Here is a 27,649-nt window from a genome sequence, read left to right as displayed (position 1 = left end):
ATGGAAACAATGCAATCGTGACCTAAAATCCCATTGAAAATAGAAAGAAAGAAAAAAAGACTCCAGCATGGAAAGAATTTACTATTTTGCAAGACGTTCTAGATAGTAACAATAATTGCCCATACGCTTCTGCTGTTGTTTACACACTCGGCATTCCTCAAGGCCACAACGTTGACCGCAACTTTAGTGAAAATACCATACAGTACTTTTCCAACAACATGTATGTCATAACCCCATAAGTGGATTAGGTACAAGAGGATTTGCCAACCGACCCTGACCCAGACTATTATTGGGCAGCTTTGGCCAAAGAAAACAGCTGACCACGGCTGCACATTTTTCTTTGTGTAAAGGGATGTTTCCTGTCAGATGACACTAAAAGTATTTTCTTGAGTGTAAATAATGTTGCTGCGTGCATGTTTTTGCGGCTAGAGTACATCTCAGCAAGCATGGCATCTCCTCTTTGAAGCCGCCCACCACCAGCTGATCTTGTGCCCTTCACTTATTACAAGAATTCTATTCATCTATGCAGACCCACATACTCAAAACAGGCTTACATTATATTCTGCACAGCCCAGAAACATTTAGAAGGCAAGTTATGAGCTTATGTGACTTTTTTAAAATGGATATTTCATGATTATCTTTTGGCCAGGAAATGACAACAGAGACTGAAAATTGTTTTCAAGAAATTATTACTATTTATTTGACAGACTTCAGTCTTGGTGAAGTTTTTCGTCTCAGTATGTTATATCTACTGAATCAGAAGACATTTTTGAAAACTTATTTTAATTGACACTTTTGAAATTCAACATGAACAAACCCCACAAAACACAGAGCCTCTTGAGGTGTACCCCATTGCATCAATCAATTGTAAAATCTAAAACGTAGTGATTTTTAACATCTTGGCTGATTTTTTTCAAATGACAACAACACATATGACCACCAAATGGTTGCTGTTCTATTTTTTTTTTTTTGGGGGGGTGCTTTTCATTCCAAAAAAAATGTCAACTACTTTTTCACATCACAATCGTGGATTCCGAACTCAGAGTTAACCCAGGGACAGGATGGACATCGGGAACTTCCGGAACCGCCATTTGCACCCCGACTACCCCACTACCACCACCACACCCACGTCTATGAATATTAAAATATTTGAAAGTGTTACAAAGATGTTCAAATTCCACCTAATTATCAGTATATGTGTTCTCTCATTTTCATGACAATTATGAGCTGGTGTGAAGTTTCATGACTGAAATCATACCCTCTTTGAGCAAATGACTTGGCTTAAGGTTTAAGCAGGGCAAGGATCAAAAGGTAAATCTCCAGGAAATTGACTTGATTGCATTTTGAAGTTCTCTGAAGTCATGGAAAAGTTTTCTAACCTTTTATTCATTTAATCAACTCTCTTCAAAGTGCCTGAACTTTGTTTGGGAAAATTGCAGAAATGATCCACTCTTCATTACTTTGAATTCATTTGTGGCCTTTTTATTTGATGTAACCTCATACTGCTTATTTGAGGGAAACACAGCGAAAGGTTGTTGGTCTCAATAAAGATATGTCGCTAATATTCACAGCATCCCTTTGCAGAAGCATAAAGTTGAATGGATCTATCTGGGGTGTTGGCGGGGATGATGGATGAGACAGATGGAAGGGGAATATTAAAATTCATTATCAAAACTCTCTCCAAAACATCAGAGAAACAACTCAATGACTTTATTTCACATTAAGACCACAAGACACACAATCAGCAGTGCATATACTGACCACAAACACATTTTTTACCTCAAGGCAAGCCTTTTTCCTGGAATCTCCCAAAACAAGTTGAAAGGTTTTCTGTATATACAGCTTGTTTTTTTTGTTCATGTGCTTGTTCATGTGATATCTGGCATGTTATTGCATAGTGAAACCTTGTCTAAAAGTGTAACTTACTTAATTTATCTGAACATTTACTTGATGCCTATGTTTTTGACTCCAGAGGGGACATATAATAGAAAAAACAGTTGTTAGCCCACCAACTGTGTTGGGCTTTAACAAACCCCACAGTCGAGAGGCTGGGATGAGCAGTGGCTTATTCGAATGAGACAGGACAACTTGCTGTTGTCTCAAACACAACTAGTTTGTGGGGTGAGGAAGAACACTAACAGCAATTGTTTTTGGTCAAATTCCCATCACTGTGTCGCGCCAGCTATTTCTGGTGGTCAGTCAATAATAACCGTTTACCCGAATCTGCCATGTCCCAAGGCCAGGCACTGGACATTGGTGTCTGGTCCCTCAACACACCATAATCTCCATCACAGACTTAATGAGCTTAAAGGCATATGTGGTTTGGTTCATACAGTACAAAAGCAAAGTGATGTGTGACACTGCTTCGTCTTAGTTCATATGCATTTGTGCTACCCTTGTTATTAAAAATCACAATTCACAACGATGTACATCTGCTGATCTTGTTGGCAGCATTTTGTGACTTTCAACCGGAAATGACTTGGAGGTGCTAATCTGACAAGACAGACCGCAAGTGCAGTGTGTGGCCACAAATACGTCAGTCTAGTCATTAGACTCGCTTTACGTGTCTGTGACCATCTGGTGCCAAAGTAATTACGTAAACACCTGACGTGCATCTGGGCCAGGCAGGGCATACGTAGATTTCAATTTGTAAACAAGCGATACAAACGTGTCGTCATGCGGCCTTAAATTTCTATAAGTGCAGACGAATGACTTTCTGTGCTGTTTAGCCATCAAAGAATAGGGAAATATTTTAGTGCTTGATTAGGGATAAAGTGTGATTTTTTGTCCTCTAGACATTATGCACATTGACAACCATACTCTCTTCCGGCTGCAGCAAATCATATGTGATGGCTGTGGCAAAACGGTCCACGTGTGCCAAAATTTAAAAAAAAAAATGATATATTGATATACAGTATTCGAATTCTGCACTTAATTGCCTTTAAAATGAAATATAATACATGAACGTACCTCAAAAATTGGCAGTTACAGCAATTTTTTTTAATGGAAGGTAGAAATTCCTAGTTTTAAGAAAAAGGGGTTTAAAGATTTGGTACTTACATCTTTCAAATGTCCATAGCAACCAGTACCTTAGGAAAAAGATATGAATCTGAAATTTTCAGGAATTGTTAAAATATCAATGGAAAGTCAATTCCAATAGCAGGCAAGGCCATCGTCCAAGATTTTAACCCTTTAAACGTTTGAAAATTTTGACCTCTCAAGAGATGAAATCAGCCTCAACTTTGAAGATCACATTCGGCTTACAATTCATCTTCTGAGGCATCAGCCGAAGTTTGCTTATTTTATTGTTGCTCCTTGTGGTATTTTCTTACGTAAATGAGGTCATATTACCACAGTGGGAAATTTGATTGAATAATTTTGTGTCAAAAGATTATTTGCCATTTCATGTGGCCTGTGATAAGTCTGTCTCAAATGCTTTTGGCCACAGGAAAAAAAATGAAAATGTTTTGTTTCTTTGTTTGTTTGTTTGTTTTGTCCCACCACTCCAACCCAAGTATTGTATTTACAAATCAACATAGCCTGTGTGCATTTTGGGTCGGCGTGTCATTTTGACTCTTTTGAGAGGACCATTTTTCATCTTCAAGTTTCATATTTCATAGCTCATTTTTATGTTCATGTTAACCCATTTAAAAGAGCATAAGTGAAAATGTGTAGTGATCTTTGTGACGTATGCAGGCAGACGGTTCATTTTTGATGCAATGAAGAAGCGGCGTGTCCAGCGTCGTATGAAATAGACATCGACAAACGATCAAAACCTTACATTAGTATTTACAATACATTATTACTTTAGTCTACATTACATACTAGGCAATGGCGCATGTCACAACTTTTAATTCCCTATTGAAGGAGCAGAGTGACAACCTTTCAATCATTTTGCTCAGCGGGGGCATTGCGGCAGCTCCCCCGCTAGAATTTGACATGGTTTAGTGTGTGAATGTAGTAATTTGAAGTAAAAGTAGAAATCGATTTATTAAAAAAGACATCCTGAAGAATATCTCTGTCAGTTTAGACGCTAATTTGATGAACAGGATCGTTATCAGGCTTCTACAGAGCTTGCTGATGAGCTGATAAATCAGCTGTGGTGGTGGAGGGAGACAGTGGCTCTCGAGGACCAGGGTTCCCGACCACTGCTCTATAGTGTTTAAGTCTGGAGACTGACTGCCAGTATAAAACCTGATCATGCCATTGCTTACCCTTGATTAAAGATGATGCAATGTTGGGCATACATACACTTTGCTTGGCAGTGACAAGTTCCGTACAAGTTATTGCACATGTTTTTATACTTTCTTTTATACAGCATGTATTTCAAATACAAACTACTGTATTTGTATTTTGCAAAAGGTGTTCTCTTCATTCAGTGTGCGCGAAGAGGTGAGAGTTGTGGACAGCTCATGGCTGCTTCTTCACCATGACAATGCACTTCTTCACAATGCCCTGAGCATCCAAAAGTTCATGACTGAGAAGAGCATAATCATACTAGAGCAACCTCCGTACTCACCTGACCTGGCTCTGTTTAAATCCACCTTTGAATCCACCTAAGTTGTGCTCCCAAAATGTTTTAAGTAAGGAATCATTTTAGTGTAAGGTTACAGTAAAGATACACGTATCCATCCTTCTATCCATTTTATGTACTACTTATCCTAATTACTTTTACAATAAACTGCAATGATAAGAGTGTATTTCACAATGATGAATCAATGAGAACTAGCTAGGAATGTTGATTATTCAATATTGTCTAATCTTAACTCACAAACTGTTGACAAATCACCACAGCGATTAAGCGTTATAGTGTCCTGCTCATCAGATTACTGTGCAATGTTTAATCACAGTTCAGTGAGATAAACACCTGGCTGCCTTGTGGCGAGTGTCACGCGAGCTTACCCTAAAACCCACGCCTACACAAAATACAGTTCCATTAATCCGCCGGTAAAGAAGATTGGCGAAGTACAGCATTTAGCCTCCTCCAACCTTTAAACAAATAGGTTGCAAATGATGACAAGTTTGTTGTTGCAACCGAGGGATCATGAAGATAATCTATCAGATCTTCACCATCAGCTGTGCACAATGTCACAGCCCTATTATTTGCTAAAACCGGCAAAACAACCTATAGTGCCAGGGTGTTAATCTACTGACTGTTTAGAAAGCTTCCTTTCTCACTATCCCACTTGACACAGAGAAAAGATTTTGCTCGTCATTCTTGTTTAAATAATGAAAAAAAAAAAGAATAAATAAAAATGTAAATACTCCTACAAATTTTGTTGTGCATTGTTCTGTGACTATTGCTTACATGTAAATCAGATATTTTATGAGTTGAACGGATGCCAGCAGGGTGCGTCTTTAAGTGTGTCACTGATCCTGACGTTTGGCCCAGCGGCTTATCCCAACATAGAGTAATTACACTTTAATAACCCTGTTTATTTCTTTACAATCTCTTTTATTAGCATTTTTTGTGCAATGCAGTGCTATTTGTCTTTATAGAAAACATATGTCACCATAGAATTCAGGTGATTTATTTTTATTTTTTTTAGGAGGGTGGAACTAATTGATGAAAAAACAAAGACGGATAACCTCCAATGAGCGTTTTCTATGAAAAAGGTCCACTTACTGTACTTGCGTTGTTCCCATATTGTTCTACTAGACTCTGTTGAGTACAGTGTGTATTTGTGTGTGCGACTGTGCGTGAGTTGTGCGGTTCTTCCTCGGTGTCCTCATAACGACCCGCCCCCTTTGGCAACAAACGCCCAATCAGAGCGGAGGACGTCCTCCGGAGGGGAAAGAGGAGAGGGGGCGAGGCAGAGGGAGGCTGGCGGTCTGTGGGGGAGGGTCACGTGTGTACACATTGTAGCGCTCGTAGCGTCTGAAGCGGACGGCCCCCTTTTCTTCAGAATAAGCCTCGTCCCAAAAGTTGATAGTCGAGCGTCACGAATGGAGTAAAGCGGTGTTTTTTTTCTTTTGTAAGGAATTAAGGAACGCGGGCGAGACGTGTGTTTTTCGGGACGTTTCTCCGCCAAATGAAGCGATTGAGAAATGTCTGTAGAAATGCTACATCCTGACCCGATGCCTCCGTAGGTTGCTCCGACCAAGAGCCAAGTCTCAAACGTCCCTGGTGAGTCGCCTCCCTTGTCTTCCCTTTCTGCTTTGTGACTTGTTTTTACCTCCAAAGTAACCCCCCCCCCTCAAAAAAAAAGTGCGAAATTGTTCAGTTTCCAAATGTTTTAAGCGCGAGAAGTAGTAGTAGTGGGAAGGGTTCAAAATGCAGACTAAACCGTGACAGCGAGCCACAATTTGATCTGTGGCGTCAAGTGCGATGGAGGTCACCACATAATGTCCTGTTTGTTTTTCGTCCCGTGTACGTTTAACCGTAAAATATAGCATTTTATTTGAACGAAGGGGACGTTTCTAACTTTTAAGTAAGTTTGAAGAGTTTTGATGTGTGTTGTGAAGCTATCTTAAAGGTTTTGTAGACATTAAATAACATAGTGACATATTCACCCACAATTTTTTACAGCATGTTTATGTAGCAATTGAACGGTGTTATAAAAGTTCAAATGTCATCCTAGCATGTATTAACTCTGGCTGTTAAAAACATTTTTAACATACACTATATATACAAAGTCAAACATGTCAAATAGACCACAGATAATCATGCTCAGTTTTGATTGACACTATCAAGTTATTATCTCTATTCATCTTCACCCTACCAGAGCGGTTTCTAATATGTATTTTCGTTACCGTATTGAGTTCCAGATTCAAATAGGCTATTTTCTTGTCGTCATTCTATGCATTTTTCATGACTATGATTAATTTGTATCAACTATATGTTGATGACACTGTTAGTGGCTCCAGTTGGGTGCTGAGCTGCCATACCCTGACATAAAAGCTGAACATTAGAAACAGCTTTCACTGCTTTACACTAAGAATGAAAACATGATAAATGTCATTTGGCAGAATAGGCTGTGCAGGTTGTATATTATTTACGGTTTAATTACTTCATCCCTCTAACACAATTCAAACTATATCTAACACAACAAAAGAGTTCGCCAGTATTTGTTGCTCATAACGATATCTCGTTGTTGTTTATAACCATGTTATTTGCACAATGACAAATGAATAAATATTGAATTAATATTGAATTGAGTTCATGTTGTAATAATAAACACATGATTGCCACTGAAAGTGAAAGCTGCAGTTTGACCAAATACTTGTGCTGTAATCTTCCTACTCAGCAAATTAAACACCACCTGAGATTTAAAGCACTACCCTGCCTGCTTGTCCGGCCTGGCCGCACTTCTCGTCAACTTCGGCCACGTGACCAAAGGCGACATTGGGTGCAGAGGCCGTGGCTTAAGTGCGCTTAAGCCTGCTGTATGCTGACCGCTGAACTCTTGACTCTATTTGACAGCCATCACAGTTACAACCTGCTGCCGCCAGAGAGAAGTCACTTGAAAGCTGTCAGGGAAACGTGACTGCAGATTGGTGACATGATAGGGCGATTAAAATTACAAGGTGCAAGGTACAACGTGTTCTGGGGATCATTGGACGACTACATGAGGGCCTTGTTTTTTGAGGTTCCCATTTATTGCATTCTAAATCCACCTGAAACAGGCGTGAAATCAGTTGCCGATTGTGGCCCTTCAAACATGGGCCAAAATCATGGGCCACTTGGCCAAATTGTGCAGATTGATTTTAACTTTATATACTCTAACCTAGGGTTGGGCGATAAATTGAATTAATTCGATTAATCCATCCATTTAAAGTACAACGATGTGAAAATGAGCTAAATCGTGAAATCGAGGTGCTTATAAATAAATACACATCATCTAACCTTGAACGCTTGTTGTTTTGGGGTCCTTCGCTTGGTGGCTGCCGCGCTTGCTGATGACGTCACCATACTATAGCGAAGCTGCGGTATGTGACATCATCGGAAGGAGCACAGGACCCCGGAACAGCCGTACAGGCAGTTCACATCACTGCCTGTTTTTTTCCTTTTCTTTTCCCTCACAAACACACACGCAAATTAATGAACAAATTAATTAATTAATGTGATGTGTATAGTGCACAAGTTTGAAGGCAAACGCACGAGCGGAGCTCCGCCGTAACGTCTCCGCGTGAGCCTGACGCAGAAGTATACTGAGGACTTTACACGGTCTCCCAGGCGGCGAAGCCAACCCACGCCAACCGGGAGCGAAGGCAAGTGACGGTTTCATATCATCCGGAGCTCCACATCACCACCTGTTTGCAACTTCGGCCAAACGCTTTTCGGCTTTTACAAGAGCGATGTAGAGCAAAGTACAAGCGTGTGCAAGGTTTGCCGAACAAGCTATTAAGTAGGAGCACAACTAACCTCTTCCAGCACTTGCGCCAAAGGCATTCGAAAGAAAGGGAGGAACGCTCACGTCTTCGAGAGTGCGGCGTGGCTAACGCTAGCAAAGATAAGTGCAAGCACACCATGAAACAACAAACTTTAGCTGTATTTAGTACCAGGGGAAACCTTGTGACATGCACAAGAGCTTGTCTTTTGCCAGAGTCAGTTGACAGGCTAGTTTTTTTTTGAAGGAATTTGAGTTTATTTGCAATAAAAGGTGGTGCTTATTATTTTTAAGCTGGTTGATCTTGAAGTTCTGTTTTATACAAATGTTATTGTGAGTTGAGTTGTATTTTTGCACATGTGGTACATTACTGGATGTGTGGTTTACAATACCTGTTTCTAATTGTTAGAACTACTTACTTGTGGCATTTAAGTTATGCAAAAGCTATGAGTAGTTTTTATGCACAAGATATATATGTGACATTTAAGTTTAGCAAAAGCTATGACTAGTTTTTTGGCTCAAGCTATGTATGTGGCATTTAAGTTGAACAAAAGTGTTTTTTTTTTTGTTTTTTTTGTTTTTTTTTCACAAGCTTTGTGGCATTTAGGTTATGCAAAAGCCATAAGTATTATTTAAGTATTTAAGGCATTTAAGTTGAGCAAAAGCTGATAGTAGTATCTTTTTGCACAAGCTATGTGGCATTTAAGTTATGCAAAAGATGTGAGTAGCTTTTTTTTTTTTTTAACAAGCCATGTTAAATTTACGTTAAAACTGATTAAACATTATTGTACGTTATTGTCTGAACATTTTGCACAAGATTATTTTTTGAATAAATCAAACCTTGTTTAAATGTCTTTTTTTAACTTTTGATGAAAATCGATTAAAATTGTAATTGTCCAGAATGACAGAAAAAAGCGAGTTTTTATTTTTTGGCCATATCGGCCAGCCCTACTCTAACCATTTTCTGCAGTTGCACACATGTGAGACTGGTCTCATTATGTATTGCACATAAATCTATACTATAACTTTGTATCAAGCTACTATATGGAGGATTTCAAATTTCAAATCACTACTTCCACCTGTGGCCGAAAACAAACTGCACGCTTGTACACGCTGTGCGCACTCGTACGTGCACGACCTCATTACTGAAGACGCAGAGGCTGGACTCTTCATATCCAATTAACTATGTTTTCAGAGGTATTTTTAGAGGTAAGAAGTTTTATAAAGTTATACAAAGCTGGCCACTTCTGTCAATCATCAATTCACGGAATGAGACTCCCCACTAAACAACTGACATCCACGGGACGTGCAGATCCTGTTGCATTGGTCGGTTGAAGACCAGTTCTGCACTCTACTCCAAAATGACGTGCAAATTACCTCAATTAATTGGACCTCATTCCGTCGTCAATAAGCAGTTACATATTGTACTCACCCCGCTCGACGGACGTGAACCTGATTCAAGTCATCAGCTAGTATGATGTAGCTACAATAGGCTATCGTTACGGAGGAAATGGAATGGAATGTCTGTTTTTCATAAAGTCATTTTTTTCTATTTCATCCATTCTTGCCGCCCCTTTCACGCTAAATGTTGCCGTCCACCTCACTTTCACCCCAATAGTTACGACCGAGAAGTGGTCGATCTTGAGGTTACTGCTATTTGAAAACAACACATTTTTTTTTCTAAATGTCAAGATACTCGCTTCTTACCTTTTGGAGTAGAAAGCAAGCCAGTCGTGCATCACTTTTCAAATCCACGTTCGATCTCAACTCTCTCCACCGCTGAAATGACAAACCGATGTTCACTCTCGTTCTTGCTCGGAGTCGGTCACTATCAAGTTTAGATTTTTTCATGGCTCTTGACATTGTTTTCATTTTTTGCCCATTCCGCGAAGTAACTGCCGGTGTCTGGGGCACGCTAGATGCAGATGGTGGTCTCTTCTGAGTAGGCTCCATCGCAGCGAAATTCTGTACTAGTTCCGACTTCGCGACTCCAGGAAACAATGAACGAGAACGAGCTTGATGTCACATCCGCAGACAGAGGGCGGGAAATGCAAATGAATAGGACCGAATGCTTCCTGAAAAATATTGGCCAGAGGCTTGTAGGAGCACCCATTGTGAACAGCTAACATGTTGAGCTACTAATTAGAATATGTTTTTCTTTACTCACTCATTCACACACGTAAGCTTCTGTGAGTGAGTGAGTGAAAAAAATAATAATAATCCGTGCGTGCTTTCAAATTCAAGCAGCGACACTTTCACCCGGCCCCGTTTGCGACACGCCACCCCCCGCTCTGCGATTGGCTGGAGGGGTCTAAACACTGTCTTTCCACTGAAACGTCCCGCTGTTTACAATCAAACACAAAATGACAAAATGCAGGCTGGGGGGTGTTTAGGACAAAATCACCACCAAAGATTAACATAAACTCAGATGTGTAGACTGAGAGAAAGTTAGTGTGTACATCCTGTATTTAAAAAGTGCATTTTCCTGAGTGAAACCGTCATACTGGGCCTTTAATTAATAATGCAAAATCAAGTTTTACCTGATTAATCAATGGGATAATCGGTGGAATAGATCTATTCGCTGCAGCCCTTATGCTAACAAAGTTGTAAAGTCATAAGTACAGTAGGGCTGTCACAAACTAATCTTTTTGTAATCAATCAGCATGCTAAATCAGCACAGTTGAGTAAGTCTGCTTTGTTAAAAAGTGATCAGCACAGCAAGTGTGTCAGCATCAAAGTGTGCACAGTTAATCAAATGGCCCGTGTACATTCTGAGCGATGCTAGCCTCATAAGCATTAGTGGCGCTAGTGCTGGAGCTGCTGTTAAATGCTGGCAATAGTATAATTATACAATGTCAGCACAATTAAGTCGATTTTTTTTCTTTTTTGCGTCTGTAATTATCGATTGAATGTGATTTGAAGATGACAAGCGATGAGTCAAGACATCGTTAGGCCGTGACACGCAGCCTGCAACAACTAAATAAGAACGTATCAAGTACTAGGGCTGAACGATTAATTGCATTTGCGATTAAACCGCGGTTTGACAACACGCGATTACGTAATCACGGAAAGGTGCGATTTAAGTGCTCATTGAAACGGAGCGGAAGGAGGGAAAGAGAGAGAGTGGGTAGCAGGACCGTCACCGCTGTAACTAAAGCCGAGCGGTGTAAGTGCATGTAATTTTGGTGAGTTTTTTTTTTGTCTCATCATTTTTTGTCTCATCACCTTTAGACGAGTGTCTTAGCATGTTTAATATGTTTGAGCTTGGTTTTAAAACAACATTTCACTGTTATGAGTTATGACTTTTCGGCTGCGTAGTGTCGCGCGTTTTGTAAATTAGAGTACTGTACACGCAAGTGTGCGGCAGGCAGCAGCAGCTTATAAATTCGAGTTGTCCTATATTTTGAGGCTAGATGTGTATGTGGTCGTATGTTGTGTCGTCCGATTTCATGAATAGAGATTAGGACGGACGAAATTATTGGTCATCATTACTCAACGTCATTTAGTTGCCGCCGCTGCTGCCACTGCCTCTTTTAATGTATTGTAGTGTTGGTGAATTAATCAGGCCAAGCGGCAACCAAACAACACCTCCTTAATGACAATTTGCAAGTAACTGTCGGCCGCAACCGCGCCAGAACACAACAGCTCCAAACACGCTTAGCTTACCAAAACAAAAGTCTGTGTTGCCTTCATGGCCCATCCAGACCATGGGAAACTACCCAACCCGTGACCCACTCACAAGGATTGCTATAGAATGCTAGTGTTTTTTTTTTGTTTTTTGTTTTTTTAAATTAAATTGTAGACGTTATGTCATACAAGCAGGTATAATTTTAGTTGGCCTACACTTTAGTACGTGTGAGTTTACTGACTGGAGATCGCTAGTTTTATTTTTCAAAGTACATATATTGAATACATTTATTTATAAATACAGTGTTTACATGTCATGTTTCATGCAACATCAAAAGTTTGATATGTTGAAGTGGTAAATTGTAACTAGTAGAAAAAAATGACATTAAAAGGCTTCATTTGCCAATAATCTTAAAGGGACACTCGACTCATTGAACAATTTTCAGCAATGCAAAGTTCATATTTTGTCCAGAATGAATTTGATAACTTCGTTATTTTCTACTTGCTGTTGACTGATGATGACATCACCTGTGCCGAAGAAGTAGGTAACGGCCAATCATGGCTCACCAGTTTTCTGGGTTTGGTCAGTAAACTAAGCCATGATTGGTCATTACCTACTTCTTCAGCACAGGTGATGTCATCAGTCGACAGCAAGTAGAAAAATTACTTTTTAAAGGTACTACTTGTACATGAAAAATAATGAAGTTACCACTTGAATTATAGACAAAATATTAACTTTTTACTGCTGAAAATGGCTCGATGAGTCAAGTATTCCTTTAAGATCCTGTAATATATCATAGATCTTGTATTGTTTATTATAATTAACTTGTTGTTGGGTTAAAAAAAAAAAATCATTTAAAAGGACCTTGAAAAAAATAATCGCACATGATATTGCAATTTTTTTTTGGGGGGGGGTCGCAATTAGTTTCTTTTCCATAATCGTTCAGCCCTAGTACCAAGGCATTGATGTCCATATATTATTGGTATAGTAAGGTTTATTTTGAAGTTGGCTTTCTTACCGCGTGTTACCGTTTCAACAAGTGTTGCTGCTGCAACTGTCTTCCTGGCACATGTACATTAAATAAGCGGGTACCCCAGGCATAAAAAAAATGCCTCGAAAAAAAATCGATCTTCTGCTCTGCAGGGATGAGAATTCTTGTGGCATTCTAATCCTGCGAGATCTCGTAGTACAAGATCTTGTCCCATCTCTCGTGGTCATTGAGCTAGTTCATGATGTGCCTTTTGTAATCTTAAAACCACATAAATGTTGGGACTGACGTAAACTGAGGAAATGCCTATCAGGGGATGTTATCGCTAAAAATTATAGCATGTTGTACTTCCTGTGAAGTGAGTCATTTTAATCAGCAACACGTTATGCAGCATTAGCCCTGAATCAGATGCCTCATTATTACACTTCCAAGAATTATTAGAAGCTTAAGGAATGGGTTTGAGGAGCTTTGGGGACGTTTTAAAAACATGACTTTTTAAAAGTCTTCAGAAGTAGCTTTGTGGTTGCAATGCGGTTGTTCTGCTGTAAATTATACACCAAGATGAGTGCTGGATGTCACAGAGTCTCCCTCGCCTCCTGTCACCGCTGCCCAGCCGCAACATTTGTGAATGAGTCACCTAATGTTTTTTTTTTTTTTTTTTTTGCGTAGTAGCCCTGCCCCACTGCGTGCAGTCAATCATGTGACACAATCCAGTCATTTCTCAGAAGGCACTGTAAATTCCAGTAAGGATGTACTGTAAGACTGGAGTTGTGGGGCCCGGCATGTCACACATTCGAACACATGGAGCACATGAGGGTCACTCTTAGTCTTACGACATCATGTTTGGTGGGGCCCTCGCCATCTGGGAAATATTTCATTCCGCCACTCCTGACGCAAAGTCGTACAAAAAGTTCAGACTGGGTTGGACTGAAGTTACGTGCGAGGAGAACCAATGCAAGATGTCTTCATTGTGTTGTTATTGCCAAGGCTTGAGAATGGAGTATGCTTTTAGTGTCAGTCACTATGCAAAGCTGTCGGCACTTGGAGGTGTGGTCTGAAGCCAAAATGCAAGATTGAACGAGCAGGGGCCCTTCAGTTTTTTAAAACATGCTTCATTATTGTTTATTGTTACACACAATTCACAGTACATGCAGGAGTATATTTAAAATTGTGGAGTCTATTGGAGTTTTGGATGACAAATGAAAGCAGTCTCAATTAGGATTATATTGTGCAGTGAATAGAATAGCAGCAGAGTTGAGATTGAAAATGTATCGAAGAATACAGATTACAAAATGGGAACAATGTCCAAAAACTTCGCCTTTGCTGACAATCGGTCGAAGTGAGTGAGACGACTCTGGGGCATATTCACTAAGAATGCGCTGCGTCCAGTAATAGCGCGAAATATTGCACCCGCAGTCTGCGCCCAGTTACCCACCTATTCACTAAGGATATCCATCCATCCATTTTCTTGACCGCTTATTCCTCACAAGGGTCGCGGGGGGTGCTGGCGCCTATCTCAGCTGGTTCTGGGCAGTAGGCGGGGGACACCCTGGACTGGTTGCCAGCCAATCGCAGCTAAGGATATTGCTCTAATCATATACCGGCGCAAACACGCCCACAAAGCTGACAGCTTGGAGCAAATTTGCACCTGATTTACCACACATGGCAATGGATTTGCGCCAACAACATGGTTGTTATAGTAACAGTTGCGAGAAAGATGACATCCGAAAGCGAGGTTGGACCGAGAGTAAGCGTTTATAGCGCCATTAAGCTCTGCAGAGCAGAGGACGACGACGATGTCATTCATTCATAAAATACAAAATATTGGTGTGATCGATTTTTAAAAATATATTTTCAGAGGTTGACGTGGGCGTACAGTATGCATCTGGCACGTAAGAATGATCGTAAAATGCCCCGTCATTGCCGATCAGCCCGGGTTACGTTATGTGTCCTAAACTAACACGGAACTATTTCCCCCTCTCTCTCTCTCCTCTCTGCGTGATCTGCCGTGGATGTTCTGCTGCAAATGGCACGCACTGCTGTCATGATTCCGGGATCGGGGCTGCGTCAGGATAATACATGCTTTCCAAAAACGTTATTTGCGTCACGCAAACTCGGTGTAGCTATTTGCGCTGACGTTAGTGAATTAGACGCTGCATATCAATGAGTCTCATTTGAATTAGGGTGAGCATATTTTGCGTCAAATGTATGCAAATTACCTAATTTACATACACGCAAATAACACTGGCGCACCGTGACACAATCCGTTTGGCCGCGCACTTAGTGACGGATTTCCCCATCTGCGCGTGTTTAGTGAATTAGGCGTTCCAGGATTGCTCCATTTTTGCCAGTTAGTGCGGTGCAAAGGCGACGCAAAACTTTAGTGAATAGGTCCCTCTGTCTTTCCTGACTTCTGCAGCAGCAGACAGCGATGTGTATTCTTTTTGTTTTGGGGCAAAATTGCATGGTGAGGGAGTGATTAAGAGATATTAAAGCCTCCTCTGCTTGCTTGGAAGAGAAATACGTATCGGCATCCTGAAAATACCTGACCGAGAAATCACAAGGAAGATCTGACAACTTTGCCATTACTGTGAATGCACTTCAGCTCATCTTGACCGGCAAATGTCCGAGGGGGGCTGCTCGTTGTATTTAGTGGGCGGGGCGGTGTGTGCCACGGTAAGGTAAATTATTTTACGGTGCAAAATTGCAATGGCTGTGTGAACGAGCTGCTGAGACTAGGGCCCGACCGATATAATATAATCGGACGATTATTGCCCTTCAATATTTGGCCAAAACAATCGGCCAATTAGGCCAATCATTTTCCCCTTAAAATGTTATCGAAGAAAACCGAAGTTTCCGACGCCGTGACAGTACCTGAATGCACCATTTTGCTTGCGTAGCATTAGCAACTAGCAAGTGTGTAGCGTATCCCCTTAAAAATGTTATCAAAGAAAACCGAAGTCTCCGACGCTGTGACAGTACCTTGAATGCACCGTTTTGCTTGCATAGCAAAGTGTGTAGCGTATGTTTTTCTGGTTATTCTGTTGTCCCGAAGCGTCCTTTAAGTTGTTTAATGAAACCGCAGTTGGAGTTAACTGTAAAACTAAATACACAACGTTAAGAATTACATCCACTGTATATTAAATATAAAACACGCTTAATTTTTGAAACATCGCTAGCCTAGCGCTAACAGGAAGTTAGCAAAGCTAAGCGGAAGTTACCATTGACTTCGGGAGAAAAGAACAATATTGTGCTTTTGTACATAACATTAATGTTATGTTGTTATTATTATTATTATTATTATTATTATTATTATTATTATTATGTTGTTGTTGTTGTTAATGCACGCGCACATTGAGTTCCTCCACATATTGACTTGCTTCATATTACGTTCCCCTTCATCTGACAATTAGTGTAGATTTTAAACATAGAAGGGCCGAAACATCCCTAATAAAAATGAAATTGCCCGACACAGATAGCCACCAGAGGGTGCTAGAACTGCACAAATGGAAATCAACCTGACTTTTTTAACAGATGTGTTGCTTTTAAAAATTGTGAACATGACGACGACGATATTGCAGCAGTTTTAATATCACGATATCGCGCTTATTGTTACATCCCTAATCCACACACAAATCTTGTGGGAACACATACCCACAGATGAGATAACACTACGCAAAGGCACAAATTCTTCCCAATGTGTCAAAAGCTGGCTATTTTAATAGAATTCAATCGCAACTTTCTTCTGTACTCGCTTTAAATGTGTTCACCATGAATGCATGGCACCACACTGCCCCCAAGAAACCAAAACGCACAGGAACAGTCAGCATTTGTTCTAGCTTCTTACTGTTTTTTTTCAGTTATTATTTTAGTTTATTCTATCCTTATTTCACTTTCTTATTGTTTTTATTTTGTCATTTCCCTTTCAAGTTATATAATATTATAAAGTTGATATTTCAAGGATTCAAAGACTTTTTTTTATTTTTTGTCTTAACACACATTTCCACATGACATGGCAGGAAATACAATTCCCGAGGTCCCAGGTTAGCCCAGTAAGTCCCAAGACTTGTGACAATAACACAAAATAAAAATACATAAACAAAAAGGTTAATGTTTTAAAACAGTTGTAAACAAGTAAGAATGTTTTTATTAACACATTCTATTAGAGGTGTGCAAAATTTCCGATTCTTAGATTATTCACGATTCGGCCGTGCAACAATCGAGAACGATTCACAAATGTCCAAATTCCGATTATATAAATATGCCAAGGGAAGCGAAACGAGCGAAAAGTACGCGGAACTGAAACGCAGTAGCGCGCGCGGTCTTCGGGACGCTTTTTGGGACGGACCGAGAGTACACATCCACAACTCACGCCTCGAGATTCAAAACAACAACAAGCATGGCTGAGCTGACCAACCCACCTCTTCGTGAGATCAGACCTGCTCCGAAAAGGCAAACAACTTCAGGCGGAAGTATCAGCTAGCTGGCTGCAGTGCGTCGGTTAGCGTTCTACAGGGCGCCGCGCAGTGATACGAACGAACGAACAGAAAAGTAGTGGCTGGCGGTAATGGCGTCTGACTTTATTCAGAAAAGAGTATTGTGGTGGAAATGTATCACGCTTTTGAAAACAAATAGTTTTTAGAAGAAAAACGCTTTATTTCCGAGACCCCAGCCAGCTTGCTGGACTATTTTCCTCTCGTCCAACGCCGAAGTCAGCGCTGATCGCACACACGGGAGGTGAGGATCAAATTGAGATTCATGTTAAAAAAGCCGAACGATCCCATTAATGTTTACACGTTCATGTTTACACAAGTTAAAAAGCAGAAAAGCACTTGAGTTTTTTTTTTTTTTTTGTACCTCTGAGAAACTTTAATGTTTACATGTTCATCTTTACACAACTTAAAAAGCAGGAAAGCACTTTTTTTTTTAAGGCATTTGTATTGAAGTAGTAGTTCACATTGTCTTTCATTTATACCTCAGTGCACTTTTGAGTGGATAAAAATAATATATTTTTGCTCAATGCTATGTTTTATTCTGTTGAAGACTGAATATACTTAAAAGCTGTTGTTACAGAATGAGGACTTGAGTATTTTATTTACTGTTTTGAACTGTTAACTTGATACTGAAATAGTAGTTTATTTAGGCCTGAGAGGACTTTTGTACTATTTTTGTAACTAATGTACGAAACATTAAAAGCGCCAAAATACATTGTTTTTTTTCTGCTGCCTGGGGGGAAATCAATAATCGTTTTATAATCGAATCGTCGCCTCTGAATCGTAATCGCAATCGAATCGTGAGGTGCCCCAAGATTCCCACCTCTACATTCTATACAGTAACCTTGTATATTTCATGATTTTTTTTTTTTATATGGACTTGTCATTCAAAGCGGATGATTTTAATAGCGAAAGTTTGTGTGTAAATAGCACCCATTGAAAAGGAATTGGGGAAGGCGTTAATTTTATGCATTTAAAATATGAATTATTAATATTAATATTAATAAATAATACAAATTTAAAATTAAACATTTTTAAATATTCAGCAGATTAATCAGTAATCAGTGTCTTTTTTTCTCCTGCCAATAATTGGTATTGGCATCGGCCTCCTAAAATGCATATCGGTCGGGCCTTAGGTGAGACACTTCGTAGAGGTCTTTCTGACAGAGACAATAAAACCTGTTGTACTATTTCGTCTCAGGCGGACGTAATAGCAGCAAATCAAGCAGATTTTTTTTTTTTCCTATTCAAGTTTTGCTAATTCTATTGACGATTTCCCCTTCGTGAGCTGATTAAGTTAAAGAAGCCTACTTCCCCATATGAAGTATATCATAAATAAAATCAACACCATACCTATGCGTCCTAATCAACTTTACGATACATTGCACAACACAGTTTGTGTTTAAGAAGGCTTCAGGGAGAGGACGATTAGCAGGCTAATTGCTGTGTGAGCTTTCAGCAAGGAAAGTGCTTGTAAATGATTCACCCGGTGGTGCTCACATGTGGGCCGAGCGGCGCTGCTGTGGATGAAAACAGACTTCTGTCGAGAGTAACTGGAGACGCTCTTCCTGCTGACCCTGTTTCCAGTCCAACTGCTTTGACTCCAAGTCTCAGCCTCATTATAGCGAGCTGGAGTAGTAAGGAGACGGACTGACGTCCGTGCCTCCTGTAGGCCAAAACAGACCCTCAGTAGTGGCTCTTACATAAGTGAAGGAAGAAGAATGTTTCCCTTTTTTTTACTGGAAATGTGACTAATCCTTCTGAAAACAAAGTGGCCTTCCTGTAGATTAGTATATGTTTTGCTTCTGCGTTTATTTACTCATGATCAGGGAAAGTAGTGTTTGTATGGATGCCAAATCTGCAAATGAACAAATTAGGCCCTATGAAAATAAACAAGAGTGAGCACTTTCGACACCTCTGCTTGATTCCTGACGCTCCTGGTCATTTTCTTTGACCTCGCCTTGAACTCCCAGACGCTCGGAGTGGCGTCTTCACCGCAGCCTGCTTCACATTTCACTCAATATAAATCGAGTCGCCGCCATGTGTGATGTGTCAAGAAGAAGATTCAAAGCACTTCACGCTAAGTTGCCAAAAATTCCTCAAATATATTAGCCCATGTTGTCAATGCAGGATTCCTCGCATGGCTCTCATGTCTGCATCCAAGACACTAAATACAGTGTATTATCAATTCGAGTAATCAGATAAAAATTGATCTTGCATTTAACTTGCTGGTATTATTTTGTCCTCCTGGGGTGGCTTGCATTCTACTGTAGGATCTATGACTTTTAAAGGTACTGCCAGGCCTGGTGATTAACATGAGTGTCAGCAAAGTTGAATCAAGAGTTTGCTAGCTAACCCGTTAGCAGGTCAATGTGTTCACTGACTCGACATTTAGTTGTGGCCAAAGCAAGGTTATTTATAGTTTGGGAATTTTTATTTTAGTTAGTTTTTATTTTGTTTTGGGTTTTGTTTTTTAAATTTAGTTAGTTTTAATTAGTTTTCAGGCTGGTTCTGTTTTTAGTAGTTTTACTTATAGCTATTTAAAAAATGCTTAGTTTTGGTTTAGGTTTAGTTAGTTTCAGTATTATTTTTTTTAAAGTTTATTATTTGTGCGCAATATTTAATGACCACCATGGTAAATAGTGATATAACGAATCAACGATAAGTGTGATATCGTGATATTAAAACTGCCACATTATCGTCATCGTCACGTTCACGATATTTAAAAGCAACACATCTGTTCAAAAAATCAGGTTGATTTCCATTTGTGCGGTTCTAGCATCCTCTGGTGGCTATTTTTTTTTTTTTTTACTGCAATTTAATTTTTCTTAGGGATGTTTTGGCCCTTCTCTGTTTAAAATCCACACTAATTGTCAGATGAAAGGGAACATAATATGCCTGTGAAGCAAGTCAATATGTGTAGGAACTCAATGTGTGCGTGTATTAACAACATAACATAATAATACTAATACTAATAATACTAATAATACTAATAATAATAATAATAATAATGATAACAATGATGTTATGTACAAAAGCACAATATTCTGCTTTTTTTTTTTTTTTTTTTTTTTTTTTTTAGTACGAGCTACATTTTTTTGACAATATTGTGAACTTTTGAAATATCGCCAACCTCCCCACAATATCGTGATAATTATCGTACCGTGAGCTTCATATCTTGATAATATCATATCGTGATGTTCGGATATCGTTTCATCCCTAATGGTAAAATGAAAAAAGTAAATCATTTCTTACCTATCGTTGCATTTAGCTGAGTTAAATGAAAAAGCAGGCAAGCCGAGCCATTGGAACCAAAAGTCAAGCACGCAAAATTGTCACCTAGGAGCAACATCATCTGAAGGTGCCTTTCTGTTGGCTGCTGCTAGATGACGTCACTTCTGTGTGACACACTCACAAGGGCAAGCCCCCAAAAGGTGCACATCCAAAATGTGAATACTGCAGTATATGCACTTATTAATTCCATTTTATAAAACCTGTTTATTTCTAATCTTTACATGCTCTTGTACTTTAAACCCTACCCCTGTTGAAAATATGTCATCAGAACAGTAGCAACAGCATAATGCACCGACCTTGTGCAAGCAGGACATAAATGCCATTGTTCTGGGCCATGTGGAAAGCAGGCCTGCATGTGACAGTGTAACAGACGGCGAGGTGGAAAAGAAGCTTACGGAGGCGTCAAACAATTCAGATTTGTGTGGCACAAGAACCAGAACAAGGCACTCTTCATTTCCTGCGGCTAGCTGGTGTTAGCCCGACGTGCTCCCTGAGATGTTCATATTCAGCCAGTCAGATGCAGTTGAGTGAAATTAGAAGCGCTTCTGCTGGTTTAGCAGCAGTTTGTGCCTGTGTGTTTGGCTGCTAGGTACATTTTACAGTTAACATGTATTGCACTTTTAATGCCCCGAAGTTTTGACTGTCCTCAAAATAAAGTGAAAATGAAACATGCCGTACTCTATCAGTAGCATAATCATAATTCCAGTAAATATTGGTATGAATGACACTTCATAAGGGATACCATAGGCTTCTTTGTATTGTATATGACAGCAAAGAAATATTTTCAATTGAGGAAGGCCGCAGCAGTTTGCAGAAACATGTTAGATAAATTAAAAGCGTCCATGCAGTTGTCTAAAAGAAACGTAAACCTTGTTTTGCATGTGAGTTGTATATATAATTTTACTGGCAAAAGAAAGCAAAAACCCAAACGCTGGAGTTAATCGTCATCATGTGGCATGCAGATGACCAAATAAAAAAAAAAAAAAAATTAAAAAAAACTTTAGTGGCCTATTTTCCCAATACTGCGGCAAATGAATAACTTCATATTTGTGCTGTTTCTAATAATGCAGGTTTTCCCAGCAGACACTCCACTTACTGCTTAAATGGTTGCCTTGTAATTTCATAGTGACACTTTGCTAATTTGCATAGTGTAGAGCCTTTATTACTCTATTATTCATTACATCTCGCTTCATTTACATCAGTGATTCTCAAGGGGTTGTACACATGCCACTGGGCCTTGGTATGTGGTTGCTCTCTCAGGGTCCACAAATGAATTACCGCTCTACCAATTTGGTTATATTTAACACAAGTACCGGTAGTATTTAAGGACTGCTTGTTTTTGAACTTTTTTTTTAGGCACAATTTGTTTGTGACATGCATTTAAGAATCCAGGGTTTCCCCCAGTGCTTTATAATGCTACATTCACACCAACAGAAGGGGCGGCGTTCTGGAATGCTTCCTTTGCTAGCATTTCATTGCGTTTTTTGGAACACATACCACTCATTCGTGCATACGCACACACCGGAGAGAAGGAGGTGTGTCGCTTGGTTAACGACTACTGTAGAGCACTTTAGCGAGTCAACAAAAGAGAGCACTGCCAAGTACTTCTTAACTGGCACTATACAGCCGGGGTACTATTTTGTCCAGCAGCGGCATTTATTTATTTATTTATTTATTTATTTATTGTACACACGTGATTTATTACTGCTTAATACGACGGCCGGTGGTAGCACTTAAATAGCTTTAGCTAATGCATGCTAAACACTATTTCTACCTTGGTACAGTTCAACAACAAGTAAATACACTTACCGGCACTCAATATGCTACTTCTTTGTTCACCATTCAGTCCCGGGTGGCCGTGTTGTTGCACTCAGGGTGACCACAGACAGGACACTGTGTGTGATGTGGCCTGTACCCGAAGCCGATTGGCTGCCGCGAGGCGACGCGCGTAGAAACTTCACACTTTTCAACTTGGGCGAAACTCGCCGCACCGCCTCATACCGCCTCAAACGCGTCCCCCGCGCCGCCTCTCGCCCCATCTCACCATTCTGCGCAAAGTACATTGACTACAATCAATGCAATGGCGCCGCCGGAAACGCCTCCCCCGCTGTTGGTGTGAATGTAGCATAAGCCTGGTGGGCAACCAGGCTTTTGCATGGTTTTTAATGAACAATTTTTAACACCCCAACTATGTCATAGTATTTTATTTTTGGTATTATTTTGAGACTGGTACTTGGTGTAAAAAGTTTGAGAACCTCTGCTCTGTCATTTGCACATTTTTGTTGATCATTGTTACTGTACCACTGGACACTCGATATTGCCTATTGACTCTGTCCAATAAATGTGATTCTGATTCTCATTGCAGTCCACCCGCGGCCTGACCTGGTCCAGGGTCCAGCGATGTGGATCTGCATGGTTTACAATGAGACGGAAACCAGTGTGGACTTCCGCCTGTGCCAGGACTTTGGCTTGATCCTGTCGGTGCTGTCCCTGGTCTACCTGCTGGTGTGCTTCCCGCTTGGCCTTTGCTACAACGTGCTGCTGGTTGCCGTCAACCTTTCCAACAAGGTATCCATGACCATGCCCGACGTCTACTTTGTCAACATGGCCATCGCGGGCCTGGTGCTTAACGCGGTGGCGCCCGTGGAGCTGCTCAGCTCCACCTTCACCCGCTGGCACGCATGGGAGTACACCAACGAGGTGTACATCACGCTGCTCATCCTCTTCAACATCTCCTCGCTGGTCATCATGTACTCCACCACGCTGCTCAGTCTGGACTACTACATCGAGCGCGCCCTGCCGCGCACCTACATGTCCAGCGTGTACAACACCAAGCACGTTTGCGGCTTCATCTGGGGCGGCGCCGTGCTCACCAGCTTCTCCTCGCTGCTCTTCTACGTGTGCAACCACATCTCCACCAAGATGGTGGAGTGCTCCAAGATGCAGAACAAGGAGGCGGCCGACGCCATCATGATGTTCATCGGCTACGTGGTGCCCGCCGTGGCGGTCCTGTACGCCTTTGCGCTCATCCTGCGCATCCGCAAGGAGTCCACGCCGCTGGACCAGGACTCGGCCCGCTTGGACCCATCCATCCACCGGCTGCTACTGGCCTCCGTGTGCGTGCAGTTTGCGCTGTGGACGCCGTACTACGTGACACTCCTGGTGCACACGGTGGCCGGCGCGCCCGCGTACGTGGGCGGCTCGCGCTACTTGCCCACCTACTATTTCCTGTGCTGCCTGTCCAAGCTGCTGGCGTTCTCCAGCAGCTTCGCCATGCCGCTCATGTACCGGCAGATGAACAAGAACTTCTCCAACAAGCTGCGGCGGCTGCTGGCCAGGCTGCGCTGCCGGGACCAGTCGTGCCCACGCGAACGCTCCGCGGTGCAGCAAGTGGTCACGTGAAGCTTACCTGCCACGCCCCCGCCCCCGAAGCACTTATCTCAACCCCCCACATCCTTCCAGGGCCAGTATCTCGGCGCCGCCACACCCTCACCGCTTTGGACTGTGTTCAAGCGCGACATAGCAAACTGTGGAATTTCCTGTCATCTTCCGGCGCGTGAGCTGACGGATCCAAGAAGCCACTAAGTGCTGCCGTTTTGTGTGTGTATCTGTGTGTGTGTGACCAAGGGAAGCTCTCCACTAAGTCACTTTGGCTGCATCATCAGCTCTTAGCTCCTCACCATTGCAGTGTCTTGACACCCTGGCAATGTGATAAACATGTGAATGTCACTGTACATTCACGAAGCTCTTCAGTATGACGTATCTCCCCTGAGTTACAGTTTGGAGTACAACATATGGGACTATGAAATGAAGTCATTGCGCAGAGAACATTAGCTAACTACAGTATGTTCACAAAGCACTATCAATCACAAAAGAACAACTCTGCCTTTAAATTTATTCGAACTTGAAGGTCTCTTCTTGGATGCGATTTTTGTTCTGCTGCCAGAATTCCATTGTTATGGTGCCAGAAGGCCGCCATTAAGTTTTGATAATTGGAAATAAATGTTGGCATTGTTGAAAAAGATGTGCTTTATGTGTAGGCTGCTCTACTACCTTTGTAAAGCTTTGAAATGTGTTAACGCCCTCGGAGCCTCTCGCCTATGGATGGATTGTGAAAACATGAAAGTTATTTGGAAAAATGACACTGAAAAGAATGATCATGAATGGGAATTCAGCTAGGAAAACATTTTCAAAAATATGTAATTTTTTAACATCTGTATTTAGCACAATGGGGGTCTGTAGTCAGTTTGTAGTCAGCATACACTATAGAAAATGGATGATAATGTATATATTCCAACTCTTTCCAATACTTGTTACAATGACTTTTTCTGCAATGCCAAACATTATTTAAATGCATGGCTTTGTTTTGGATCAGTTCATTGTTACCTTGATTAGAATTAGGCTCCGTATAAAAATGTTATTCAGATCTTATTTTTATAAATGCCTACATGTCTAAATACCAGACCTGACCCTCATTGGTGTTCGGTGGTCCAGACAGAACTGCTTTACCTCACCAGCAAACCATTAAAGAGAGACCAATAATTTGTCTCCAGCGCAAGCACCTCATCATTTGCTCAGGTAGCATTTGCTATCGAGGCTGCTATTTTTTTATTTTTTATTTTTTATTTTTTATTTTTATTTTTTTTTGATTGAGCACTTTTTGTTTTGATGTTGCATGTACAGAAAATTGGGCAGAACCGCCAAAGTCAAACGCATTTTGACTTCCCAGTTTGAACTGTCCAAAAAATGTGCATTTATTACTTCTGTTCGTTGAAACTAACAACCAGTATAACGTTTATGTGCTTTTGCAAAAACAGTTTCATCTTCGACCGACATATACATTTATTTGTAAACAATTTATTGTCTTAAATGACCCTAAGGTATGTGTGACATTGAAATATCAAAAGCTGCTTCAAATATGTGGGGTGCGTCCTCCAAAGACTGAATTTGATGGCCACATAACTTCAGTGAACGTCAACCCCACGGCAGTGTCCAAATTCACGCGGCTTTTAATCTAGTCTTCAAATCTGGATTGATTGACAAGTTTGTGGCAGACTCTACGTTTCTGTTTCCGTTCCCAATGGACACATGAGCTCAAATTAACTGAAGGCCTATTTGGAATAGGGATGCACTTACATTTTGAGTACTCACCACTATTGAGTACCGATACTCGATAATGTCATTATTTCTTGTAATTTGATGAAAAAAATTTATTTTGTCAAATATTGGTTAAAATAAAATTTAAAAACATTATTTCAAGGTAGCATACATTTCACTCGAATATAACGCTTTGCAAAATAATCCTATTCCACGTTTAACCAGGAGCTCGATCTCCTGTGTCAGTTGTACTGCTTCTGTTGACCTCTTGGGGGGCAGTGGGGTGCACATATGCAGATAGCACATGGCTATTGATGATGACACAACGATGCAAAGCTGAAGTAATTTAACCCATTTTTCACAGTACTGTATAGAAAAAATAGAGTATAAGCATCTGAGTATTGTGCTCAGATATTATTTACTGGTTTATTGTAATACAAATGCTATTCATTAGCCCGTCTTGAACCTATATGCATATTTACTTTTTGAAAAACTTTGCTAGCTGCCCCCATGGAAACCACATGCAGAAGACAGAATTCATAGTATCGTACATGATGACAGGCTGCTATCAGGTGTCCTTGTATCGAAGCTGCTTTACAAGTACAGACGTGTCGCAAAGTGTCAGCATGCGTCCCTAATTTCAACAAGCTTTTAGTAACCATTGTGGACAATTTTGAGTCATCTCTAAACCTTCTGAACATGTTTTTGGATACATCAAAAAGGCAGTGTGGTTTGTATTTTCTAAACATCAAAGATGGCAGTATTTAATGAATTGAAATCATCTGTTTTTCCCAAAGCATCAAGAAATTTAGTTATTGTTGCACTTTTCCTCTTTGCCATCGCTGGCTGGAAACTTTCTTTGCTGGTTTCATTATAACACAGAAAAAGGCAAGGCACGTTTTTTGGGGGAGGTTCTACTTGTTTGTTTTAACTCTACCGGCATGGCATCCCTTTTTAGAAACTCTTACGACGAACGACGGCCCGTATAAAACACACACATATGTCCCATCAGTTAATCATTAGCTGCTCAAAGTCCATGGTGGCTGTTCATACAGTACAGTATACTGTATATGTTGACTGTGCGCCATTTAGTTAAAAATGATCTCCCCAAACACCCTGCCATATCATGAGATATAATATGTAATGTTAATTGATCAAGTCAAGGCCTTAACAAACTGCTGTCTGAATTGTTTGGAGTGGAAGACTTTTTTTTCTTTTCTTTTTTTTCTACTTTCTTTCTCTTCCCCGCTCACCGTGTTGCACCACCGCCACCTGTTGGACAAATGTATACAATCATTTGGAATTCTGGCAGCATTTGTGATTAAGACTACCCTTTTATCAGCTTTAACAGTCTCCAAGTTCTCAGTATATTCAGATGCAATGTTCTAACTTCCAACAGCAAAACCTCATAAGGTCCAAATGAGTCCACTTATGCTTTCCCCTGTGTATGAGTGAATATGACGCAGAATTAATGTGTATATATTGTAAGCGAGATATACTATACTGTAGGTGCTCTTTCAACATGTAGCCTACAGTATTTTGTGTGTGTGTGTGTGTGTTTTTTTGCCAGAGTTTATCTAGATTCTCTAAGTAATCTACTGTCTTCTGAGTCAAAGACTGAATAAACCACAAACTAACCATGAGCCCCATTTCCTTGTGTAAATCAGTCGCTTCATTACACTTGCACAATACAGCATCAAATTCAAAATACTCTCTTATGAAACAGTCAATATTTAGCTATATCTTTGTTTTGTGTTTTTTGCAGTTAAGAATATTCAACATAATGACAGTATTATATTGGCGCGAGGGTCAAGCCGCG

The 27,649-nt window shown here is 40.5% G+C and overlaps 1 protein-coding gene across 1 annotated transcript; it reads left to right on the top strand.

The window, feature by feature from the left end:
- Window positions 1–5,833: 5,833 nt before the first annotated feature.
- On the top strand, window positions 5,834–27,468 carry gpr146 (G protein-coupled receptor 146). Its single transcript, XM_077496783.1, has 2 exons — window positions 5,834–6,127; window positions 23,099–27,468. The coding sequence occupies exon 2, from the start codon at window positions 23,134–23,136 to the stop codon at window positions 24,133–24,135; it is 1,002 nt and encodes a 333-aa protein (XP_077352909.1). The 5' UTR covers window positions 5,834–6,127; window positions 23,099–23,133; the 3' UTR covers window positions 24,136–27,468.
- The last annotated feature ends 181 nt before the right edge of the window (window positions 27,469–27,649 follow it).

The sequence above is a fragment of the Festucalex cinctus genome, chromosome 1 (assembly GCF_051991245.1).
Source record: "Festucalex cinctus isolate MCC-2025b chromosome 1, RoL_Fcin_1.0, whole genome shotgun sequence".
NCBI lineage: Eukaryota > Metazoa > Chordata > Actinopteri > Syngnathiformes > Syngnathidae > Festucalex > Festucalex cinctus.
Note: the sequence above shows the minus strand (reverse complement) of the source record. Positions and strands in the feature narration are given on the sequence as shown.